A 20842-nucleotide genomic window follows, 5' to 3' on the forward strand; every position below is an offset into this window, starting at 1 on the left:
CTTCCCTTTCGATTTTGGAGAGAAAATGGAGAGACACTACACGGACTCACACGTTAAAGGAGTCAGTACAGGGGTGAGTAAACACAGATGGGTTCCCTCAACGTTTATATTTCGCTGCCTGCAACAAAAAAGCTCCACAAAATGTTAAATGCTCGATCACTGATTATGCGTAAACAGGTGATGCTGTAAGTCAGAGTGACCTGAAACAAGGTGGAGTGGCTTCTTCCACGTTGTTCAATATAAGTTCTTATTAAACTTTTAAGCTCTGGGAGGTTTATTCGTCACATTTCTACAAAGAATGATTTTGGCTACGCTTTCATTTTCAGCTGATTTCTGCATGTATAAAGTCTCTCAAAACTCTAAAGCCCAGAATTCATAGCGTTGCTTTGTCGTCATGAACGAACAGGAAGTGTGATGCTCTGAGATTCAGGACAAAAACTTGGTAATAATTCATTTCTCCTCCTCAGACCACCATCCTGGCTGCCATCTTTGATGGAGGGGTTGTGATTGGGTCAGATTCCAGAGCTTCGATTGGAGGGTGAGGATGTTGCTGCAGTTAAGGTCAAAATTACAGCGACACACTCATACAAAAGAGACTATCAGACAAAAGAGAATATGCGCAATCACAAGCACAATGATGGTCAGTTTAGAGTAATTAAGAGGCTTAGTCTCAGTTATTTCTGTCATTTTTCTCAAAAATATTTTAAAGTAAAATGTTCATGCTTTTAGATCATTACAATCCTTTATACGTTGTTTACTGTTGTTCAGCCCAAATATTTAAACCACTAACAGGTGAAGAGAATATAATTGATAATCTTGTTATAATGCAAATGTTCAACTCAAAACCGCATAGTCTTTGCATTCATTCAGAAATGATCAACTAAAATCATATTACAGGCCATGTGTGGTTATAAATTGTCATTTTTTTATGCAGAAAAGTGAAAATGTACAATTGCTGAAGAATATATTGATATGTGGATCAGGTAAACTTGATGTCAAACATGATCATGATCATGTTTCCTGCAGAGCAACAACCACCACATTGTGTGAAACATGTTGGTTTTCAAATGGCATTTAACTCCCAACTTATTACATATCTTCCACCTCTTAATAAACTATTCAATTAAAAATATGTGATCACAACTTGTGATTAACGCCAGTAAATCCACTAGTTGAGCATTTCTCTCTGACAATGTTCTGTACTGAAGTCAGAGTTGCTAGCCAAGAGCTAAACCTTAAATACAAAAATATCTCCATGTGGTAAAGCTATACCAGTAACTTTCCATATCAGTTGTATGCTGACACTGTCCAGCTGGATGTCTGATGTTCCTGTGCAACTTCTGATACCGATTTGAGGTTGCACATATAAATACCCTCCATCCTATTTGCAAGCACACATGACTTGTTTGTGTTTTCCTTTTTCCTTAGTTTTCCTTTTTCTGTCCCAGAGGCAGCGCTCATCTGTTCTTCCAAATGAATAGTTAGTAGAATAACAGTTACTGTGTAGTGTAAGTCTGGCTACAGGAAATTAGCCTATTGGTATCAGACGTTTCGTGGGCGGGACATGACAAATAAATAAATGTTTTACTCAGTCTCCCCTTAAAGTACCTACGTGACACCACTGGAAGGCTATTTTTCAGATCATAATGATGTAAACCATTCTAGGCTACAAATATCAATGTAGATGTAGTACATACTTATTTCTGACCAGTCACAAATGGAATTGTGAAAGGAGGTACCACTCTTTATGTTTCTTTTGGGTTTTGCTCCTTTGTCTGATGAACTGTATTGACAACTGTTTAGATCCACACTTCACCCTGCTTGCCACCTGCCTTTGTTACTTCAATATATATGTATATATTTTTTTGCATGGTCATGTCATGGCACAATTATCGGCCCCGCATCAGTGCATCTGCAAGATCTGGATGCAGGATTGACAAGTCTTTTCTGCTGCACCAGTGCCATAACCTCTAACTTTCAGTACTTACTGGAAAATATGACTCATATAACTTAAATAAAAATCATATTTCAATAGCTTGTAATAGATTTAGTGAACCCCAGGAATTACACATCAAGCTGTAACCAGGGCTGGACTGGCAAGATGAATCTTGTCCAGTCTCACTTTCTAAAACTCATTTACTGCTTGGCAAAGCCATGTATCACAGACATATCAGGTAATATTAGCCTGTAGTAACTGTACTGAACAGTGTTGCTGCTCTTTCAGAAGCATCGGTAACATTGTCAATCACAACACTTATAACACGGATATTAAGCTCCTCTATAATCAGTTTTCCAACAACTCACTGTGGGTAATTTTCTGAAATTTGCCAGATTTTTAAACAACTATAAACATGTTCAAATGAGATTAATCTGGCAATAATCAGAAACGTCCAAATAAAACAATCACAATAATAAAAGTGAGTTTAACTCTTGGTTACAATCTTTTTTAATTGTATTTATACTTAAATTTTTATATTTATTTGAACTATATTTACATCCTATTTATATTTTGATAATTTGTTCAGGAAATCCAAGATCCTTAATAATATACAGCATTATCAAATGAGTAAATAACAATAAAATCTGTAAAACTAATAAATTCTTAACATTATTAATAGAAAAGCAACACATTGGACATCCAAAAATCAGGGGATTCTTTTTTTTTTTTTAAGTAATGCATACTATCATTGAAATTAGTTAGCAGAAAATACAACACAGATACAATTGAATCTATGACACTGTATTACTGAATATTTAATAAACTTTTGAAATAATTTAAATGAATAAATAAATAATTGGCCATCAGATAAATCAAATAAAGTACAATATGTTCTCTGTAATTTTATGGAGTAAAAGTATAAAGAATAGAAAATTAATTGAAAATACTAAACTGAAATACAACTGTCCCAGAGTAGTACTGATGTTATGTTGAGTAAAAATAATTTAATTGCATTCCATTATTTGACACTTAGCTGAACTGAGCTGATGTTTCATGTTAGAGAAGATAAAATTGTTCAGCAACCACTGAGACCTGCAGGAGGAAACTGAAATGGTAAACTCTTGTCTCATAATATAGTTAATAACTTCATTTTTACATGTATGTTCTGTGATCACATACAAACAAAAATGAAATGTCCTTTCACAATAAGTTACCTCGAGTTTTCTGTTTTGGTTTTCTTCAGGGAGTATGTTTCTTCTAAAACCATCAACAAGGTGATTCAGGTTCACGACCGGATCTTCTGCTGCATGGCTGGTTCGCTTGCAGATGCTCAGGCCGTCACCAAGGCAGCAAAATTTCACCTGTCCTTCCACAGGTATGCACACATGATATGTGCACATGCATGTAGACATCATAATTTCTCTTCACACTTCATATTGGTCCTTTAAGTGATTTTTTATCCTGTTTTTTTAAAGTTAACTTTTGAATAAACTTTACAAGATAATCACAAGATACATTATTGTGATGCTTACAGAATAAAGTAAATAAAGCATATCTGTCTTTACTGTTTCTTGGTCTCCTGTAGCGTCCAGATGGAGAGTCCTCCTCTAGTCATCGCAGCAGCATCTATACTGAAGGAACTGTGTTATAAAAACAAAGAGGAGCTGCAGGCTGGCTTCCTCACTGCTGGCTGGGACAAGAAGAAAGGACCACAGGTAGGTTGCAGGGGATAACAAGTCCATCATGATGCAAATAGCAGGATGCATGCAATATACCTGCACTAATGATGTTCTCCATATTCTTCCAGGTGTACGTTGTGTCTCTGGGAGGGATGTTAATCAGTCAGCCTGTTACCATCGGCGGCTCAGGCAGCACTTACATCTACGGCTACGTTGACGCTAAATACAAACCCAACATGACCAGAGAGGAATGTCTAGAGTTTGCCACCAACGGTATTGTTAAATTTACTGATAAATTTATCTAAATACTAACAAAAATGGACTTCAGAATTTTCATATCAATACTTGAAAATGGTTTTGTAGATTTAGAAAAAATAATATACATGATGAATTTATAAATGTGAATTAAGAACTGGTCTTTGTAGAAAATCAGGATAGGTGTAATTGAAGATGTAATCAATGTTTGGCATAAATATCTTGCTGAAAATATCTCAGCAGTCTTTATCTGCTTAAAGAGTGTCTCAGCTGTCATGGAGATGATTGTTTTGTCATCATGTGGCTTTAGTGAAAGCTTAGCCTAATATACAGCGTGTGTTAAAGGTTTCAGAAGCCTCCAGTTTGTATTTATGAGAAAAATATGAATACACATCTAGTTGTACAATAAATAATTATGTATTGCTGACATTATTTGTAGCTGCTTAAGTTGAACTTTATTCATATAATCCTTTGCTTGACCTAACTTTCTCTCTCTCTTCCTTCTCACAGCTCTGGCTCTGGCTATGGGGAGGGATAACGTCAGTGGGGGCGTTGCTCACCTGGTGGTGATCACGGAAACAGGGGTGGAGCACGTGGTTGTACCTGGTGACAAGCTGCCAAGGTTCCATGATGAGTGATTCTCCCTCCTGGCTTCAAACTACTGACACCTTTATGGAGTTAATACTTACAATACATTCCTGATCCATGATTTAATCATTAATTATCTCTGTTCTGGTCAGGTTCCCTGCAGATTTCACTCGCAGCTAAAATCAGACACACAAAAAGACAAGATAGGAATTGTTTCCTGCCAACAAAAATTTTTTTTTAATTTTTTTTTTTTTTTTTATGTGTGTGTGTATGTGAATACCAATAAAACTGATGACTGCTGGAATAAACTGATGTGAAAGAAAATGACTCAATCTTTTTGTCTGTCCAGATAACATACTGCACACCTTTTGCACCTTTTTTTTTTATCATGTGTTGTATGGGATATTAAAATAATGCAAGTTATATATATATATATATATATATATATATATATATATATATATATATATATATATATACATATATATATATATATATATATATATATATATATATATATATATATATATATATATATATATATATATATACATATATATATATATATATATATATATATATATATACATATATATATATATATATATATACATATATATATATATATATATATACATATATATATATATATATATATATATATATATATATATATATATATATATATATACATATATATATATATATATATATATATATATATATATATATACATATATATATATATATATATATAATATATATATATATATATATCTTCCTTTCCGTTTTGTTTAATTGTCTATAGCCTATTCAAATAAACTGATGTATCCTATATGTTCTTACTGAATAACTATTTAGTGTAATAAAAATTCAGGTTTCTGATAACCTGTGACTTTGTAAAGTCATTTGTTTTTTTCAGTCACCCAGAGTTAAACTTGCAGCATAAAGTTGCTGTTTGAAGCACAAGCTCTTTCTTTAACAGCTCTGCAGAGGAGGAACAAATCAACTTTCACTTTCGATCAAATTAACAAAAAAAAAAAACATGGAGTCAGTCTGATGTTTTAGGGTAGACCTGCTTCCGTGACCCAAATCTGAATCTTTCTAAGGGTTGTGTTTAAAGGTTTATCCTGTGTTCTGAAAGCAACTTTAAAACCGGAGAAGCTCGACTGTCCTGTTCGGCTTGGTGCCATTTTGGATCAACTTTACGCAGTCGGGTCGTTGCTGGGATCATCTGCATCATGCTGGGAGAAATGGAGCCGCAGTGGTTGTCAGAGGAGGTGAAAACAGGAGTAAGTAGATGTTTTTAACATCTTTAAGACGTTTTCTGGTCTGTTAACGTGTCCAGCTCTGCTTTGTATGAATGCTTTCGTTTTTGGCAACATATTAGTTACAAACAAGAGCGAATGTCTGAATATTGTTTCTGTTTCTCAGACCACCATAATCGCCATTGAGTTTAACGGAGGGGTCGTGCTGGGGTCTGACTCCAGAGTGTCTGCAGGGTAAGTTAGTGCACGTGTGCTTTCTTGCATGCACCTAACTTCCTGTTTGTATTATCCTTAATGTGGCAAAAAATATTGTTTAGATTCCTGCAGTTAAAACACTACCTTCAGTCTCAAATATCTAATTATATATGTTTATTTTTGTGCACCACTTCAACATCTGCACTCTTCCCTCCTCATCCCTCCATCCAGGGAGTCGGTGGTGAACAGGGTGATGAATAAACTGTCTCCCCTCCATGACAAGATCTACTGTGCTCTGTCAGGATCTGCAGCAGATGCTCAGACCATCGCTGAGGCAGTCAACTACCAGCTGGATGTCCACAGGTAAAAACCTGGTAAAATCAGGCTGATCAGGAATTTATCCATCACAATCTTCATTTTACAAGAAGAAGTTATTACACTAACTAATGGTGGATGTTTTATTTACATATAATGATACATTTGTGCTATTATTCCTTTGACCCTCCTCGTTTCACAATTCACTACTGTCTATACTGCTTTTAAGGCTGCATCTAAAACACAAATTGTCCCTGTTAATGACAAGAAAGGTTGCAAGGAGACATATTTAAGAGACACCTGATATAACTATAAATAAAATGGAAGTGAATTCATTCATTCATTACCCTAACCGCTTAATCCAAACTGGAGCCAATCCCAGCAGTCTTTGGGTAAAAGGCAGGGTACACCCTGGACAGCTCACCAGTCTATCGCAGTATTTATGTTATTATGTTATTCTAACTTTTGGGATTGACTTGCAGTTTTTCTGAGATGTAACCGCTTCTTGCCTGGCAGCATCTCGGATAGGCTCCCGTGTTTGATTAAGCGGGTAATAGAAAGTGGACCACAGTTATTTACCGTCTTTAAATAAGAAAAAAGAGAGAAGTACACCCCTTTCCTCACTTGTTGTGTTAGAGACTTCACAGTTACACAAAAAATGCTGTTAAAATAGTGTGGGAAGAATATCGCTGACAAAGAGCGTTAAATGCTTCAGAAAACACATTGTGACTAATTATTTTGCCATATAATTCATCTGAAATATAAGCAATTGAATGAAATAAGACACTACACTACATTTGCATTTTTTAGGGGCACCTGTTGAAAGTTTTTTTGACAAATAGTTATTCAGAAAATCACAGAGCATCTACTCGTTCAGTCATTTAGAAAGTTTGAACTAAACATCAGAATAGGGAAGACAGGATTTAAGTGACTTTGAACATGGCATGGTTGTTGGTCTGAGTATTTACTGGGATTTTCAGACATAACCATGTCTTGTGTGTACAGAGAAGGTCTTAAAAAGCAAAAATATCCAGCGAGCAGCAGTTGTCTGGACCAAAATGCCTTGTTGATGTCAGGAGAATGGACAGACTGGCTGGAGATGATAGCTTGGTTAGCTCTTAGCTACAGGCAGGTCGGTGTTTGATAGATGTCAATCATTCACCACTTTCAGCCCCATCTCTTTGCCCATGTTTGTATTTCCTGGCAGCGATGGCATGCATGACGTTGCCAAGATGGTGATAGTGAGAAACCACCCAATAAGCTTCATTTCAACTTTTCAGAAAACTACAAGTAATGTCATGGAGGCTCAGTTGATCTTTTATATACAGTCTAAATATATAAATCTATTTTTATAGAAATAGATATACCATTGTAAAATAAAAATTTTACTTGCTTTGAATACGAGTCCTGCTATTGTTGTGGTACATATATATATATATATATATATATATATATATATATATATATATATATATATATATATATATATATATATATATATATATATAGATAGATAGATAGATAGATAGATAGATAGATATCTATATATATATAGATATAGATAGATATATATATATATAGATATAGATAGATAGATAGATATAATCTGTGTTTTTAAATAAAATATATTAAATCAGTTACTTTTAAGTCACCATTAAGTGCCAATAATGTCCATTTTATCTATTTTAATTTATTTTGTAGAATATTTACTTATTTATTTAAATATTTTTTTAATTATGAATAAAACGGGTCTCCATACATTTCAAACAGCAAGGTGACATAATACAGTGGCTGGTGAGTGTATATTGATGTTCAAACACATTACAAGAAATATTAAAGATAGCCCTTCTTTGTCTCTATACATATCAGACCCACATTTCACTTACATGTTATTATTATCATAAATATGAAGTAAGGTGTGATAACCTATTAGACTAATAAACACCAGGTCAGTATAAAGTAGCTTTACAAATGTAAAACACTTTATACTCTGCATATGGTCCGGTGCATGAACTGAATTGAAAGTAGTGAAAAGCTGTCAATGTCCAATGAAGAACGGAGTGCTTTAAATATTACATTATAGTCTGGCTGTTTGGAAGTGAGATACAAAGAGATGAGGGGAAGATCAGGTTTGTATGGTACTGTATTACAAAACAAAGGACTTCCTGCTTTAGACCAAATGTGTTTCCAGGAATTAAACATGTCAAACGTAAAAAGCAATGATAACATATTTTATTGAACCTTTGGTATTTTGTCTTCTGTCAGTACTGAGATTGGCGATGACCCGCAGGTTCGCTCAGCTGCCACTCTGGTGAGAAACATCTCCTACAAATACAAGGAGGAGATGTCAGCACATCTTATTGTAGCAGGCTGGGACAGAAGAAACGGAGGACAGGTTGGTCAGCTCAAGTTTTAACTGAGAAAATTATTTGGTAAAATGTTTTGTTTTTACAGAATAAACACACTCAATGATGTCAGTACAGAATGATTTTGCGATCAGCTTTTTTCATCTGTTCTCCTGAATTTTGACCTCTAGGTATTTGCAACCCTGAATGGTCTCCTGACCAGGCAGCCGTTTGCTATTGGAGGCTCTGGCAGTTTTTACGTTTATGGGTTTGTTGATGCTGAGTATCGCAAAGGAATGAGCAAGGAAGAGTGCCAGCAGTTTGTGGTCAACAGTAAGTTTTTTTTCTACATTGCTTTTTATGAGAAGAAAAAATGAGATGCAGAAAAATCTGTTTGAATCATGTTGTATTAGATCATTATGGAGGCCATTGCTAAAACCTTTAAGGCACACATATTACTATCACTTCACGTTTATTCTGCAACATTATAATTATTCTGTATCTGCCTTTGCCAGTGCCCCCATAAAAGTTATATCAAAGCATGTGACTCAATTGAGAATGGTATGCTATGACTTTTTCTGTACAAGTCTAATGGTGTCTACATAATTTGCAAAAAAAAGAAGAAAAGTGTTTGTTTTTGTTCAATTAAAATAAATTGGATTTGCCAAAATGAGTCAGAAGCCTGGCCCTCTTTAGACATGTACAGCTCAGGCATACTTTTACCTAGAAACATCATTGGAAGTTTAAATGTGTCACAAAACATAAAAATTTTACTCAATGTGGATATTTTCATGCATTTTGTGATTGTAATACAATCAAAGGTTATGTTTCAGGAAAAATGAGAAAATTGCCAAAAATCCCTCTCCACTCTAATGTATAATTCATAGACGAAAAGATGGATGGAGCCTCCGTGACGTCAGCTGAGAGATTTTTTAAAAGCTGAATTTAAGCTTGGCAGGCAGTTGTCCCCGTCACTCTCCCAAAAAATACAAACGTGGACAAATAGATGGAGCTTAGAGGGGAGCTGTGAGCATGGATGATTGACATCTATCAAACTCCAAAGCCTTAGCCTGAAGCTAACAAGAGCTAACCACCTAATGATGGTTGGTGGGTTAAAGCTAACTCACACTCCTAGCCAGCTTAAAACCACAGTTGTGCTACATTCTGTGTTCTTGCTGCCAGATATTAGATAAAGCGAAAACTGGTCAACAAAAAATTACGGCTACCCAGCTGCTTCTTCCAAACATTTCCCCAGTTGAAGGTGAACCTTTTAAAAACTTTGCACCATCCACACGCACTCACACCTGACTGCGCCAACACACCCTCACATAAACACAGTGCTCCAGTGTCTTCTATAGGATGAGTTCACTCCTCCCACAGTTGTCATGAAGGTAAATTTGACACCTTAAAGCTAAAATGGTTTTTTTTGAGCCAGGCTCTAAACATGTTTATTTCTGTTGTGAAGATGGCCTTTTTAACATGGTATTCTATGGGGAATTTCTGTTGTGGAGCTCCTAATGGTTAACAGAGGAAGTGGTCATTTTTGCCCATCCGCTTCGCTTTTGACCGTCAGAGGTTGCTGCTTGGTATTACATCACACGCTGTAAATCTGGTCAAAAAATCATTCTGAAAATCTCTCAAACAAATGTGTCTTACCCCCAGAATTTTCCCTGCACCACTGAAATTATGCATTAAAATGGAGAAAATCAAATTGGCTTCAAATAAACTTAAAAAATGAACTTGCACTACGATCCTCCAAGCATCAGAAAGTCCTACCATTAACCCCTGATTCTAAGACATTAACTTAATTCTCATGTGTTTTTAACTCGACACTGTTTAAATTCTATTCACATTAGTGAAAAATAATTGACATCTGTTCAATTCTCCTACCCTTCTGATGCTCACAGTTCAAGAATTCTTTGATACGACTATTTGTTTGCGAACAGACCTTGGTTGTTTGAGGGGTTCTTTCAGCCTTCACTCATCTCTGAGCTCCAACTCTGTGTCTGTTACAGATGGCCTTTTTCCATTAGTATCAGCTTGTCTCAACTTAACTTGCCTCGGCTCGGTTTGTAGGGTTTTCGTTTCGGGTTTTGTGCCCGTTTACCTGTACTTTTTTTGTAACTCCTTAGCCCAGGTTCTAAGCAAGCTGAGTCAGGTTGTGTGTGACGTTGCCAGACTGCATGCCGCTATTGGTCAGGGGCGCGGCCAATCAGAGGTCAGGGACTGATATCACTGGAAGAGCGACTCCAACTTGCAAGTTGTTTACATCACATGACAAGCAATGGCACAACAAAAATCTGTTCCGTGGTCCAACACTGAGGTGGAGACATTTCTTTGCTTGGTTGCTGAGGAAAAGATTCAGAGGGAACTAGATGGAGCGACACGAAATGAAAATATATCTATCAAGAGCTTTTCGACTCAATGGCTACGGCTAGCAACGGAGTTTTCAGCAGTGTCGAGAGAAGCTGAAAAAGCTCAAAAGTGACTATCGGCTGGTCAAGGACCACAATGGTCGGAGTGGATCAAACAGACGAGACTGGAAGTGGTTCCAACTCATGGATACAATTCATGGTCAGCGACCGGCGAGCCGTAGACCAAGTACCAGATTACCTCTAGGTCCTGTGTTGTTATAGAGCTTGTCGTGCACAACACTGATGTCACTACGATTTCCCTCAATCCCCGCCCCTTTTAGACCTCTAAATTGTAATGGAAAAGAAACAGGACCAAGCTGAGGCAAGTTAAGTTGAGACAAGCTGATACTAATTGGAAAAGAGGCAAGAATGACTCGGCACTACACAGTTACAAAATTTTGCTGTTGTCATAGCAACACTAAAAATGCATGGGGCAGTTGGGTGTGTAGTAGTGGCGGTAAAAAAATTAAGCTTATGCAGAAGTGCATAAAACTGCAGTTCCCCCTCATCCACTAGGGGCTCCAAAACAGAGCAAATCCCCATAGACATCCATGGTAAAAAGACCAACTTCACAGCAGAAATAAACATGTTTACTGCCTGGTTCAAAAAATCCATTTTAGTTTTAATAGGTCAGGTTTACCTTTATGACAACTGTGGGGGGAGTGAATTTTTTCTAACTCCCCCGTTTAAAAGTAATTTAAACTCAAAATTCTGCATATTTAGGGGCCTGTCATTTTGACTGACAGGTATCCAATCTCCCACTTCAAGTGAGAAGAATGTAGAACAACCACGGTTTTTAGCAGGTTAACAACGTGACTTTAACCTGCTTGCCTTCGTTAGCTGGTTAACGCCTGTTGGCTCCGGGTTAGCTCGGTTAGCTCTTAGCTACAGGCAAGTTGTAGTTTGCTCGATGTTATTCTGGCAGCAACTGGCAGGCTGCCTGAATTCTGCAACGGAATGTGCCAGTCGAGCAATGCACAAACTCTTGCGTTGACCGGACTCAACTATAGGCAAGATGCCAGCCTGGCCCAAACTGGCACTCTTGTCTCGTTTCTGGAGTAGATACACAGAATTGATTCCAACTTGGAGCAGATGTCTGCTAGGATCGGTGGAAATTGACCCCCCCCTCCCCCCATTCGGCTGTTTGCCAGAGAGGCCAGTCATGGACTCAAGGCTGAGGGCAAAACATTTTCCTTGCCTGAAACCCAAACAATCATATCTGGATTTGGCTTCCCATGGGCTTTGGGCCGGTTCAACCCCCCCTGAGAATGGAAGAGATGCTCATAGACGCTCTAAGTATGTATAAGGTGTTCTTTTTTGTCTCTCCAGACGGCGCCACCTAGAGGCACTGTCTGGACATACCTGTTTTTTTTCCCCTCGACCCTTATGATTATAATGTACCTCTGTTCTTGTAAGACGGCGCCAGAAAACCTGGCTGTGTGGCCTAAGCTCATTTAGGACCCATTTATCTGTCATAAATGTTAAATGTCTGTCTGTGAAATCTTGGACGAGTTGTCCTGAACTTTAAATTTCCCCTTGGGGATGAATAAAGTATCTTAGATTTGATTTTGATTTGATGTCAATCATCCACCTCCAGGCTCACAGCCCCCTCTCAGCCCATTTCATATTTTCAATGATGACATGCGTGACGCTGCCAAGATGTTGATGGTGGGAACGGCCCACTGAACTTCAATTTAGCTCTTTAGAAACCTAGGGTTGACGTCAGGAAGGATCCATCCATCTGTTATCTACAGTCTATGCTCGGCATTCGTCGGGAGTTACAAAATGTCCTTGTTGTTGTACCAGCGCTAACAGCTAGACAGGGATAGTTGTATGGAAATCAGTAATGAACATCAGGAATTCATTACTGTCATTTGGTGTCTATATATACACGTTTGTGTTAGCACACCTCTTCTCTCATTGTCTCAAAGCTCCTCTCTCACATTGATTAGGACCTTTGCTGACACCACAGGTACTCCATCTTTGTAAAATGGATGCCACACTTGGAACCCATTAAAATTTCTTCAAAAATGTTGTAGTTTGCCATGATACATAGGCTACTTAATGTCTACATCTTTCTTCTTCTTCTTTTTGTTGCAGCACTTGCTTTGGCAATGAGCCGCGATGGCTCCAGTGGCGGCGTGGCCTACATGGTGACCATTGATGAACACAACACAGAAGAAAAAGTCATTTTAGGAAAAGACTTACCCACCTTCTTTGATCAGTGACGTGTTTGTTTTCTTCAAAGTGGCCTTTTTTTGGAACAGCTACCATAAAATTCAGTTTCTGAACTGTAAACACTGGATAAAAGCACATCTAACATTAATTTCAATAAAAAAATCAAAAAAGTATTCTTGCATTTCTTTTGATTGCTAAAATTGTTTAAAGTTGATCACAAAAACTTTTCCTTTACGTCTCAAGTTTCTCATCTTTTTTTTTGTCTTTTCATCGTCAGCCACCTTCTCTTAAACTCGATATAATTTAATCAAAATATACATTTTACATGATATTATCTTTAAAATACAGCCCATCAGTTGTGTGTGATGTGTGTAGACTAAGAAATAGATTAAATACCTGAAAGCGGTATTGCACCACCACAGGATTATCTTAACTTTCAACTTCTCAGCCAGAATTATTTAGAGCTTCTTATAACAATCACATTCCAAATCTTGCTTTATTTTATTTTATTCATGTGTATGTGTGTGTTTTAAGGCAACTCTTTAATAGATTATATTGAAAATTCCAAAAATCTGGAACTGTGGGGTATGGTTGATGGCGATTTGGCAGAATGGGGGGATTTACAATCACCAAATATTTAAAATAATAAATAAACAAATATAATTATGAAAAATAGAATAAAAATAATACAATCAAACAAAAATAGTAAAAAAAAAAAAAAAAAAAAATCACATACAAATGATTGTAAAATAAAATAGAAATATTGACATTGAATAAATAAACATGATTATTGATAAATTTAGGTCCTCAAAAAGGCATTGTGAACCTTTAATATGTTCTTAAACCACCAGACCTTTGCCAGGCACGTTTGGATTTTTAATGGTGGTAAACTGGGATGATAGTGGTAGCCTATTTATATAGAAATACACTCCTGCTCCAGCCAGTCTGGATTTAAGGGAAACCCCTGATCTTGCCTGAAAATGAAACTGAAAGTAAGTGCAGGCTAAAACGCTGGTCTGGCATCACAACAGGTAATACGAGGACAGATGCAGCAGAAAATGACTGAAACTGTAACTCAGAAAGTCGTTGCCCTGATCCTCGCGGTTTGCATCGACTTTTCCTTCTTTTACGCATCAGGACTTGGATTCATTCACAGCGTGTTGGGACCCATTTTACGTTTGTGGATCTCTGCAGCCCTGCGATGGTCGGCTATCACTTTTATATGTCTCCTCATACTTGGGGACCTCAAACCGTCGCTGATTCGTTTCATAACGACGCACAGTTTGCTCCCGGTGGTGTATGAGACCGGGTCCGGCTTGTTGTACGGCGAGGAGAGCCAGTGCAGCCACGCGACCGATGCGCGCTGCTGGCTGATGTGCGCCGGAGCGGCGCTGGCTGCTGCGCTGTTCTGGGAGCTCACCATCCCGGACACCGAGGAAGAGGCAGCAAGTCAAAAGAAAAAGCAGAAATCCAGAGTCCTCTTCATGAGAGTCCTGCGGCTGTACAAACCAGACTACCCCCTGCTGTTAGGGGGGCTCGTGTTCCTGTCTCTGGCAGTCATTTGTAAGTATGATTATTCTGTAATTAAAGGTTAAATATGATGGTAACGTCATGTAAAGGAAGTTGTGTAAACATACAGTAACAATGCAAATATTCATGTGGATTCTCACTAAGAGTTGTTGCTGTGGGGATACTGTAGGCTACTGTTGCTGCTGATGCTAAAATCTAATATTATCTGCATGTGCTTGTGTCTTCACAGTTGAGATGTTCATCCCATTCTACACAGGGAGAGTCATTGACATCCTTGGCAGTAATTACAAACAAAGTGAATTCTTCTCTGCACTCCTCTTCATGGGCCTGTTCTCTGTGGGAAGGTATATGAAGCAAATCTTCCCCACCTGTCCCCACATCAGTCCCACCTCTGCGTTATCTAACTCACTTTCTCTTTGCTTATTGATCAGCTCTGTGAGTGCCGGCTGCAGAGGGGGTCTGTTACTTTGTGCCATCAGTTCCTACACTTGCAGAATCAAAGTGAAGCTGTTTGGGGCTTTGACCAAACAGGAAGTTGGATTCTTTGAGTCCATAAAGACGGGTAAGGCTGCCATGCACCGATGCAATATGGAATAACATAACTGTAAGAGAATCAAATGGCAGGATGAGATAACGTATATAAATTTTTTGTTCAGGTGAGATTACATCTAGATTGTCTAAAGACACCACCCTGATGGGAAGAACGGTGTGTCTGAATGTGAACGTGCTGCTGAGGACATTCATTAAGACAATGGGTATGATCTCCCTGATGATGAATCTGTCATGGAAACTCACATTCCTTGTATTGATGGAGACGCCCATCACTGGAGTCATACAGAAAGTCTATGACACACACTATCAGGTATAAGCATGATTTAAGAGGTGGTGAAGTGATATTGATTATATGTATTGTTTATGTTAACCATCTTTAAATTATGGCCTGACCACACTAGAGTTCAGGAGGGTGTGGGATGCACTAATAATATATATTAACCCAACACTCACTGTCGTTTCACGGACTATGATGTGAGGTGGATTGCCATCTTTATAATTGGTGGACTGACTCCAGCATGCAATTTTATAAAGTGTAAATTGTTTTAACCCTTTCATGCATGAATTAATAAAAAAAAACCAATACATTTTATTTAAATACAGTATTTTACAGGCATATGCAATGATACTTTTTTTGTTTATCAGTGATATTTAGAATGTATCATGATATATGATTAATTTCAATGTATTCTATAAAATATTTATAAGTAATATATAATCATAATTATGTAAATCTTGTATAAAATATAGCTGTATCATTTTCTTTTCCTATTTATCCCAAAGGTAAACTTGCGTAATTACATATGTTCAATTATATCATATATTTATTTATTCTCCAGTGAGTGGAAACGTATTGGATGACTCATTAACATCCACTGAAGTTGTTTATTTCCAAAAATACCATTCTCATTCATTAATATGCAAGAAAAAAAAAACATGTAAATAGGTGTCCACTATAAGACCACTATGCATGAAAGGGTTAATGAATGCCGTAAGTCAGGGCTGTCATTTACAGTAATTTTAGATAAAACATTAATTTAAGTGTATAAAATATGTAAAATATATGTGAGTTTTACTGTAAATCAGTGTTTCCTTCTTTACTTATCCATCAGAGGCTGTACCAGGCAATGCAGGACTCAATGGCTCGTGCAAATGAAGCTGCCAATGAGGTGGTGTTTGGCATTCGTGTGGTACGGAGTTTCAACACTGAAAATTATGAGGCCCATCGTTACAACAAATGCTTAATGGAAACACACACCCTCAAGACCCACAGGGACACTGTAAGGGCTGTTTACCTGCTTGCAAGGAGGGTGAGGAGCTTTTGTTGTCATTGTTTTTTTTTTTTTTTTTTTTAATATTTCAACAGTTTTGAGGATATAATACTATATCACATTATGAAAAGATGTTGTTTTGTGTGCGTGTCTGTAGTTAACAGGATTAGCCATGCAGGTCTTCATATTATACTATGGCCGACTTTTCATCCAGAAAGGACAGATGACCACCGGAAACCTTGTGTCCTTCATCCTCTACCAGTCAAATCTCGGAGACAACATCAGGGTGGGTGTTCCATAATACTATGAGCTGATGTTTTTTATTGTGACACTCTGGCAGTTATGTGATTACAATTATAAACATAATTAATAGGAACTTGTCTTAAATTTCTCTAAACATAAAGTGTTTTTGATTGTCGTCACCCAGACGCTGACCTACATCTTTGGTGACATGCTGAACTCTGTAATGGCTGCTGGGAAAGTGTTTGAGTATCTGGATCGGAAACCTGAGGTCAGCACAGATGGAAAACTCAAACCGGATGATCTGAAAGGACACGTCAGCTACCGCTGTCTTAACTTTGCCTACCCTTCAAATCCCAATAAAACTGTGCTGCAGGTGAGTTTAGGCGGTAACACTGAGTTTAGGCAGTTCATGAAGGAAATGTGAAATTATCAAAGGGAGAAAGAAGAATAACTCATGAATGAACACATTCATTCACTTTTACTGTGTGTATTAACTTCTGCCTCTTGTCTCAGGACTTTTCTTTGGAGTTGGAACCAGGTAAGATGACGGCGCTTGTGGGCACTTCTGGAGGAGGAAAAAGCACCTGTGTGAGTCTGCTGGAGCGATTCTACGAGCCACAGAATGGAGAAATATGCTTAGATGATAAACCACTGACATCGTATGACCACCGTTTCTTCCACAAGAAGGTATTTATTTTGGTTATTTTGTAAGATTTGAATGTGTTCTTTGTTGATTTATTTCCCCTGTTTTCTATTGTTTTAATTCATAAAACAAACAATCTGGCAAAAATCTTATTTTTAAATCAGCAGAAAGCAACATGCAAAAAAAATCTTCATAATTTAACTCATTGTTTTTTCTTTAAATTATAAATAATAAATAAAAAGGCCATGTTAGGATTAAATGGATACTATAGCAAAGTTGAATAAATGTGTATTTATATACGTATAACAGTTTAAGTGCATGTTATTTATGCTGGGAAAACGTCTTTAACAGATTGCAGTGGTGAGCCAGGAACCCGTCCTCTTCTCTGGTTCTATCAAAGACAACATCGCCTACGGGCTTGATGAATGCTCAATGGAAGAGATCCAGGAAGCAGCACGAAAAGCCAACGCCCACGACTTTATTGAGCAACTGGAGAAAGGCTACAACACAGGTTAAAAAAAGAAACTTCCTTCATACTGGTTTATAAAAGTGCACACTTAATGACCTGATTTGTAAATTGATCTTGGATGACCGATGAGGGGAGGAAAGTGTCCCTTTTAAAATGAAGATGATTTGTAAAGAATGAATTTTGTTTTAATTTTCACTATTTGTAGGTTTGTCAGTACATAATAAGGGATATATGTAGACATACAGGATTTTGAAGTGTTACAGAAATCCATGACCTACAGTCTTTATTTCATGGTGGGGGTGTGTTTTTTTTTTTTCAGAGGTGGGTGAAAGCGGCAACCAGTTATCCAAGAGTGAGAGGCAGCGGATCGGCATTGCTCGAGCTCTGGTCAGACAGCCGAAGGTCCTCATCCTGGATGAAATCACCAGCTCTCTGGACACTGAGAACGAAAACAAGGTTTGTTGCAACTTTAACCTCCAGAAGCTTCATGTCCAGAAGCAAAACAAGAATAGTCACTTTATTGTGACAAATCAATCTGAATGTCAAACATCCTTCTCAAAACATTCCTACAAGTTAACTCTTTGAGGTTTGTACATATTTTAGATTTCAACTAGAAAATTACAGACCTATAATGAAATATTAAGTGAAGAATAATAAAATTAGTGCTGCTTTAATCCAGACGGTTTAGGCAAGATCTCAAAAATGCACATTTTTACACAGAATGGCCATCTGTTGTCGTCATCCCCGACCTTTGGGAAGGTTAAACAGCATCTAACAAATATGTTAAGAAAATATATTTTAATTGTGATCATTTATATGGATTTCTTGAAATTAGTTTTTTAGAATTAGAAGTTTTTTAGTTTCTAACAGCATATGTAGATTTACGTAAAGAGTAATCAAAACCCGACGCTGTGTGTCAGAACTCAAACCTCTGGAATAAAAGATCATCTTTGTGTTTATATGTTTGGACAGATTAAAGTTCTGTGTTTTTCCCTGAATAATTTTGAAACCATTTAACAATATGTTCAATTGGAAAGTGAAGTCTTACATCTTCATTAGTGGGAAATTGTGTCTCTAGATCGGTTTGTTATTGAGAATCTCTGTTGATAATAAAAAAAAAGAAAACATAAAATCTGAAAACGTTATATTAGTTTTGAAGAAAAGCTGCCGATCCATCAGTATCATAACTTAAAGTAACCTGTTTTAAACATTTTCTGTTCACTGGCTTTGTGAGTATATTTTCTCCTCTTTGTTACAGTAAAACATGTTTGAAGCTTATGAACTGCTGAGATTTTTACTTCTTGTAAAAAGCTTTTTTCTCATTATACATATTGAAACACAATGATTAAAATCAGGAGTGCCCAGATCTGGTCCTGGAAGACCACAATCCTTTAGGTTTAGCTCCAACACACCTGACTGAAATGAAGAAGTTATTGTGCAGAACTTTATAAGCTGCTGAATCCATTAAATGTGAGTCAGGTGTGTTGAAGCAGAGATGCATCAAAAACCTGCAGGATAGCAGCGCTCGAAGACCAACTTTGGACACCCCTGACTTAATGTTTCTCCAACGTCCTTTTAGAAGTTTTACTGACGTGTTTATGATTGACTCTGAACAGGTCCTTCAGACCCTGGCTAGCTGCCCCAACCAGACCCTCCTGGTGATCGCTCACAGGTTGAAGACCATTGAGAAGGCGGATCAGATCGTTGTGATTAATGGTGGAAAAGTTGTGGAGCAGGGGACTCATGAGCAGCTGATGGAGCTGAAGGGAAGCTACTACAAACTGAAAGAGCTCCTAACTGAGGGAAACTCGCCACAGTGATGAATAACTGATGTTTGACAGCATTTTGATGTGAGAAGAGTGTGTTGTATGACTGAAATGATGCAAATGTATGTAAATAAAAGATCATTTTGTGTGAGGAGTAAAAAGTATATTTTGGTAGCTTAAGGTTTTATTTATTGTACAGACTGTTGATCACATTCCTTTTGCTGCACTTTGGCTTGTCTTGTACATGAAAGATGCTATACAAATAAAACTTTGTCTTGCCTGTGAACGTTGTTTCTGAGAGGGCTCATCGCCATGTTCTAATTTTTCCATTTCATGTCCTGGTTTTGATAAAAACAAATAAATGTTTTACACAACGGATCCCTGTTGCTGCCATAAAACTTGTACTATCAGAGTTCAAAGGTTGCTGTCTGGGTGGCATGCTCCAAATAAAAGATTGATCAATGGCATCAAACGTTTATCTGAATGTGTTTCTGTGTATTTTTTTCACATCAGTCAGTCATTTTCCTAAATGCTCAGTCCAAATAAGGGTCGCAGGGAAGCTGAAGTCTGTCCCAGCAATCCCTGGCAGTGTATTTATAAAATAAACTTAAAAACATATTCAATGGTCTTTCTAATCACATCAATCTAAAACTGAATCATGATCAACGTGAGATCCGATTCGTTGCATAAAAGCTTGATGACATTGCTGTGATGACATCCAGAAATCCCCCAAATCGAAGCAGATCATTCAGCTGTACTGAGAAACATTTCCCTCAAATGTTAAACAGTAAAAACTAAACATGATTCCAGGATTACGAAGCAAGTTTCAAACAAATGTCTTCATTTGGTAATCGCAGCTTTAATCTTACGTTTTTATAATCACATCTCTGCTCATGTTGGGTTTATTTCTGGTTTTAAACCATCAAGATATTTTTTTATTCGCTGTACATGAAAGCGAAAGAATTTTGTTGCTGTGCATGTTGGGGGTGGGTTTTATTGTTTTAGCTGACTGGAAAGTCCCTGACGATCTGCATTATTGTTTTCTGGCAGTGAGGTGTTTTGGAGAGTTGCCTGATGTTGATCCAACTCCCTCTATCGGCAGAGATCTCATCTGGTTCGGTGATGCTCGCCGCCATCTTCTCACGTCTGTGGTGAATCCACAAAATGGAGACGGCGGTCACGTGTTGCATGT

The 20842-nt window shown here is 37.3% G+C and overlaps 3 protein-coding genes across 3 annotated transcripts; all 3 read left to right on the forward strand.

The window, feature by feature from the left end:
- The first annotated feature begins 18 nt into the window (after window positions 1–18).
- On the forward strand, window positions 19–4536 carry psmb12 (proteasome 20S subunit beta 12). Its single transcript, XM_079258643.1, has 6 exons — window positions 19–73; window positions 468–538; window positions 3183–3314; window positions 3525–3654; window positions 3747–3891; window positions 4384–4536. Exons 1-6 carry the CDS (start codon window positions 26–28, stop codon window positions 4509–4511), a joined length of 654 nt encoding a protein of 217 aa, XP_079114769.1. The 5' UTR covers window positions 19–25; the 3' UTR covers window positions 4512–4536.
- A 968-nt stretch (window positions 4537–5504) lies between these two features.
- On the forward strand, window positions 5505–13306 carry psmb9a (proteasome 20S subunit beta 9a). The gene is made up of 6 exons (XM_079258644.1): window positions 5505–5753; window positions 5896–5963; window positions 6156–6287; window positions 8505–8634; window positions 8776–8917; window positions 13099–13306. Exons 1-6 carry the CDS (start codon window positions 5703–5705, stop codon window positions 13224–13226), a joined length of 651 nt encoding a protein of 216 aa, XP_079114770.1. The 5' UTR covers window positions 5505–5702; the 3' UTR covers window positions 13227–13306.
- A 928-nt stretch (window positions 13307–14234) lies between these two features.
- On the forward strand, window positions 14235–19704 carry tap2a (transporter associated with antigen processing, subunit type a; the record flags this gene model as incomplete). The annotated part of the gene is made up of 11 exons (XM_079259269.1): window positions 14235–14739; window positions 14936–15050; window positions 15138–15268; window positions 15363–15568; window positions 16371–16568; window positions 16687–16815; window positions 16957–17145; window positions 17286–17459; window positions 17767–17926; window positions 18204–18340; window positions 19501–19704. 11 exons carry the CDS (start codon window positions 14235–14237, stop codon window positions 19702–19704), a joined length of 2148 nt encoding a protein of 715 aa, XP_079115395.1.
- Window positions 19705–20842: the final 1138 nt, after the last annotated feature.

Source organism: Telmatherina bonti (genome assembly GCF_933228915.1).
Source record: "Telmatherina bonti genome assembly, chromosome: 19".
NCBI lineage: Eukaryota > Metazoa > Chordata > Actinopteri > Atheriniformes > Telmatherinidae > Telmatherina > Telmatherina bonti.